The sequence below is a fragment of the Musca autumnalis genome, unplaced genomic scaffold, assembly GCF_047663935.1.
Source record: "Musca autumnalis isolate F117 unplaced genomic scaffold, ASM4766393v1 scaffold_3, whole genome shotgun sequence".
NCBI lineage: Eukaryota > Metazoa > Arthropoda > Insecta > Diptera > Muscidae > Musca > Musca autumnalis.
The window spans coordinates 42638571-42644595 of NW_027411866.1; the positions used below are offsets into that span (position 1 = coordinate 42638571).

General features: G+C 35.5%; 1 protein-coding gene across 1 annotated transcript; it reads right to left on the reverse strand.

The window, feature by feature from the left end:
• Positions 1 to 1379: 1379 nt before the first annotated feature.
• On the reverse strand, positions 1380 to 5735 carry LOC141398159 (uncharacterized). Its single transcript, XM_073975391.1, has one exon. The coding sequence runs from the start codon at positions 5733 to 5735 to the stop codon at positions 1380 to 1382; it is 4356 nt and encodes a 1451-aa protein (XP_073831492.1).
• Between the last annotated feature and the right edge of the window lie 290 nt (positions 5736 to 6025).

Genomic DNA, 6025 nt, shown 5'->3' on the forward strand with positions numbered 1-6025 from the left:
TTTTAGCTTTGTACAAATATGAAACTTTGCATACTTGTACCTATAATAAATATATAAAAAAAATAAAAAATGTATGAGTATGATTATTGTTCAATAAGTAATTTAAATTTATAACTGAATACTTAGCTTACAACGCAAAAACATCAGTTGTTACTAAATTAGGTAAGATACGTCCAAAAAACTATGGCTATGTAGATTTTGTACGTCAATTTTATTCTTTGGCATTATTCATCATACTAAAAGAAACATAAATTTCATCATATAAAAATCTTTTAGAAGGGAATTTTAAGTATGTAGTGATACAACTTTCCTGGTTAAAGAATATTCAAAATTAATGATGATGCCAGGAAATTGTTCGGGCCGCCAAAAATAGAGAACTGCAGGCAATATAAATAAAAAAACGTTTATGTAACTTGGAATGTAATTTTAATATTGTAATATGATTTCAAGTATGTTCACTTATATTCGAACAACGGATGGGCAAATAAAAGTCGAAGAATGAACCTACCTATGAGTATGTCAATACATTTTTGTGTAACGAAAAATCCACAATCCATAACACCTTGTGTCATCTTGTTGCATAGGTTGTTGCTGCTGTAGAAACATGTGTGCATGTTTTTTGGTTTTGGAATTGTGTTTCCAATTCAGAGATGTATTGTATTGGTGGATTTATCATTTTGAATTCATGAAATGAGATATCCATTCCTTAAAATGGAAATAAAAATAGTTATATCTACATACACATCTCCTTAAATATATACGTTTCAAGACTTACCTCTCTATTCTACACTTATGACATTATGATTGAAAGTATTAGGCCGTGTTTTAACTATATACGAATTCTATGATAGACTGAATTATATCGATTTGTTGATATGTATTGGCAATTGAAATTCACTGCATTTGATAAATCAAGCTCAATATTGCGTTGTTAGACAATGTTTTAAGTAGTGTTGGGTTTTGGATGTGTATGAATGTTTGAATATTCATTTTATTATCAATATTCTAAAAAAATAGTTGTATTTATATACATTTAATCAGATCCTTTTCAAAACTTACCTAAACATTTGGAATGTGTTGCATATTTGTTTATTGATGTCAAAATAGTTGACTATTTTCACGATGCTTGATTTCGGTTTAAACGTTCGTGTTTGGAAATGGCATGAGATTTGGAAATATAAGTGTTGCAATAGTTGACATGTTGGGTCGTTAATACCCTTGCAACATCTTTTAGTTCTGAAGAACTATAATTTTCTTTTATATATTAAGATATTCTAATGTAAATAAAATATCAAATTTGGTCTCTATTGTGAAAACCTGAAAAATGTAATTTTTGTATTTTGTGTTAAAAGTGGCGTATATAATATTTGCTTACCATTTCAACGAAGAACTTGTTTATAGACCACATTTGTTGTTTTTCCTCCTTGAGCTAAGATATATAAATTCTTTGGACTACTAACTCGTGAGCAGGCAACATAAAATTGCCCATGGGAAAAACACGCATCTGTTAGATCAACTCCAGCTACTTTTAAGGATTGGCCCTGAGACTTGTTTATTGTCATAGCGAAGGATAACTTAACAGGAAACTGTAGTCGTTTGAATTCAAATGGATATTCAGATGGTATCAATGGGATTCGGGGTATGAAAACCGTTTCATTTTTTGCACATCCAGTTAATATCACGGCTTCTATTGTGTACTTGTTCAATGCCTTGACTCGTAGCCGCGTTCCGTTACAAAGTTTTGGTGGCTTTAAATTACGTAATAGCATCACAGGTGATCCAACTTTGAGAACAAGTTTGTGGGGAGGGAAGCCAGGTGGATTTAGCGAGTTTAGGAATTCCACAGGGTATTGGACTGTGTCATCTGTTTGAATGACTTTATCAATTGATAAGTATTCTTTTTGATCCCCTTGATACGCTGACATCAACAATTCATTTATGATAGCGACCCTATCATTTTTGGGCGTTAAAATTGATCTCTCGCACAACCACTCATTTGTTTTCTCCATCAGATTTTTAATGTCAGGATAAACCTTTTCATTCAATTCTTTGAGAGATTGAACAATGTTGCAGAGGTCTTTCGGTATATTTATAATATCACATATGCTTTGGATATTCCCATTTCCAATTCTTATTAGAGTTGCAGAGAATTTCTTTGCTGAACTGTCTCCATGTATTTGGGCTCTCATATTTGTCTTCAAAGAGAGTTGCTCTAGATTTGCCCATAGGTAGGACGCTTTTATACACGCAGATATTTCATCAGCTTTTGTGCCTCTCGGAATAACTGGCAAAGTTTGTCTGAAATCGCCTGCCAGTAATGTTGTTATTCCTCCCATGTATTTTGTGCTGTTTCTAATATCCTTTAGAGTTCTATCTACAGCCTCGAAAGCATTTTTGTGGGACATTGTACTCTCATCCCAAACAATGAGTTTGCAGTCTTTTAAAATTTGAGCCATGTTGCTTTGTTTGGAAATATTGCACACTGGTGTCTCGACATGGGTCAAATTTAGAGGCAGCTTAAAGGTAGTGTGGGCAGTCTTACCTCCTTCTAAAAGAGTTGCAGCTATTCCAGATGACGCAACAGCTATCGCTACAGAACCACTGCTTCGAATTTTCCGTAATAACAAATTAAGCAGATATGTTTTTCCAGTACCTCCTGGGGCGTCGAGGAAAAATATATTTCCTTTTTGACTTGATATACTTTCTATTATCTTAGAATAAACATGTTTTTGCTCTGTTGAAAGACTGTCTTCATCCAAATCTATATTTCTGCTTGGAATATTATTTTCGTAAGTTCCTTCATTTAATAACTCGAAATTTTCTTCGAAATTATTTGAAGTTGCTGGAGCAGGCATCCCGTACTGACACAATTTTTGGCCTCCCATAGAAAGAACAATTTCTTCAATTAGTTGAAGGCATTTATTATAAGAATTGTCTCTTAACGTTAGTGTGTTTCCAGAATGTCCACTGCCAAAATTGTGCAGAATATCTTCGGATAGATTATCTTTGTGAGCTTCCCATAGACTTGTAGCATTTGATACATGGCAGAATACTAAGATGATGGAAAATAATTCTCTTAATTTGTGTGGATGGTGACTAATTGCTGCTTCTTCTAATGTTTTATTCCATTGGTTGTCATCTTCTAACAACCCTAGGGCCAGACATGCTGATTGAAATGTTGGATGTAGTACACCATTGATATTTTTCAGATCCGAAAACGATGATGGTCCTCTAATGAAGTGCAGTAACATTCTTAAGTGGAAACATTCAGAATTATTTAGGTGTATGGTATAAACTCTGCCCATGGTACTGTCCTTTCGCACATTTTCCCAACCCTCAACCAAGTTTCCTCTCTTCCTTCTTTCAAATGTATTTGCTTTCCACACATAATATGAGGGAACTTCTGGGTATAACAACGTCTTTGCAAAGTCATCCACATTGCATAATTCAAAAAATGCTAATAGTGTAGTTTTCGTAGGATTATTTATCCGCTCCTCAATGTTGTTTCGGGTGAAATATACTCGTTGGCCGTTTTCTAAATGTACTGCTAAGTGGAAAATGGACGGATAACGTTCGTGTATTGGAAAAGCTAGAATTCTCCAAACAGCTTCCGAACTACTTATGTAACGCCCAGTTTGGTACAATTTTATCTCGTCCTTTTCATTCTCCAGGGAAAATACGGCTTGATCACTGCCTTTATTTATATATTTGCAAATATACTTTATTGATTTCACAGAGTTGCATATTTCTACATTTATATGAGCATTAAAGGTCCTAAGGAGCACTGCATTATAGGGTACTACCCATCGGTTATCAACATTCATGTCTTTTATTTTGGTTTTAACACCTCCATTATCGGGAGATCTTCTGCGATATATGGGATAACCGTCGTCACCAGATTGTGTTTCATTAACAAATTTTCGTGGATACTTTTGTGTGCATTTATCGTTCTTCATACATGGGGAATTCATATTATCTTTTCCACATGGACCATGTATCATATTATTTTTAACGATATTATGTAATGCTGAATCTTTTTCAGGATCTGGAAGTTCTGCACATACAACATTATCAATCATGTTAGATTGAATGCGTTCTTCCAACCAAAGTAATATATGGATGTGTGGTAAGCCCCTCTTTTGCCATTCAACGGTATATATGAAACATGCAACTCCACCAAATATTTTACCCTTAGTTAAAAGTGCCATGAGTGTTTTAACTTTTAAATGAAAAACTCTTGCAATGATATCATGACGGTCGCGAGGTTGTTGGTACTCCAAAAGTGCATCTGTTATTTCATTCCATTTAGGGTTGCATGTAAACGTTATAAAAAGATCAGGTCTACCACGTTTGCGAACATATGTCATCGCATCTTGTGTGCGTTCATGCATATACCTTGGTCCGCCAGTAAATGTTGAAGGCAAAATTATTAACTGCCCTAGATCTGATAAATCCGTATCTTCTCTTCTTAAAGCGTCTCTCAAATTAACGTAGCTCTCAGCGCGTAATTCCTTTTGATGATTTCTTATATAGTTAAGTCTCTCGGTCTCTATTTTTGCGTACATATCCACCAAATACTGATTTAGAAGAGATCTGTAGTACAGTATGTGATTTTGCTGATCGTTTCGAAGCATTAAACGATATGCATAAAACGCTGCCGCTGATATATATTTTGAAGACGGTTGTTTGGATACTGGATCAATTAGCGGAATATTGATGCTGTACCCATCTTCACCTCGACAAAACATCAGAGGATACTGCAATGGATCATATGATCTGTGGAGCTCGTTAATGTGGTGACATTCATTGTCACGGCTTCGTATGACTATGTCACGTTTTTGGAATTGCTGTCCCTCTATGACAATGGCAATTTCTTTACAAGTTGGGGCATTATAACGTCTACGATGAGCATTTTGAGGGGTTTTTTCTGCGTGAATTACAACGTTAAAATTGTGGCAGTTTTCTGGGACACTTTCAATAGCAGTCTTGGATTCCTTGATATAAGCATTTTCTGCATGAAGAATTGTTTGCAATTCTTTAACTATACATGATTTTGTATTGGGGAAATTTTTACAACGAAGGTTAGTTTCTAAATCCTCTTCTCCAACAAAATATATTTGTAGAAACTGCGCATTTTCTTTGGACGGCGGAATCAAACCACCAACCAAGTGGTAAACTTGACCTTGTACTTTGAAGGTCGGCATAAATCCCGATTCTTTTATTTGCTTTGCTGCAAAGGAGGTCATTTGAAAACATCCATTGTATTGCCGTATATATTTCCAGAAATCTTTGTGATCAGAATGACTTCCAGTTAAAAGTGACGTTATATATTCTGGTAAGGGGCCAAAAGCTGGTAGTTTTACTTTTCCAGAAAGACAACACATTCCTGGCGATTCTTGTTTCCATTTTAAAGCGTTGCAAAAACGACATATCTGGCCCATCGTGCCTATATTTAAAAATATATCTTCTTCATAATTTGTAGTTGGGTCGTATTTGAATCCCGACTTTTCTTTTATGGTCCATGCCTGTAGTTGTTTTTGTCGGTATTGCGACTGAGCCAAAGCGTGAGCTTCAGGATGTTTCCTTTGATATACGGCCTTTTTCTTTCGATGCACATCAGGATGCTTCCTTTGATATGCAGCCGTTTCCTCTCTGTGCACTTCTGGATGTTTCCTTTGATATAAAGCCTTTTTCTTTCGATGCACATCAGGATGCTTCCTTTGATATGCAGCCATTTCCTCCCTGTGCGCTTCTGGATGTTTCTTTTGATATGACGCTTTTGCATTTCTATGCACTTGTGGATTTGTTCGCTGATAACTTCCAACTGCTTTTCTGTGAGACTCAGGTTTATTTTTGTGGCATTTCTCGTTTGCTGTTTTTAGTTGCTTTTTTCGAATGTCGTATGAAACTCGAGATCGTCGTTTTCGACTGACATTTTTAACGACTGCACTGTTGGGGGTTTCTTCGGTGGGTTGACTTAAATAGACATCGAAGTGCCCTGAAGATAGATGACCAGTGAACCGCA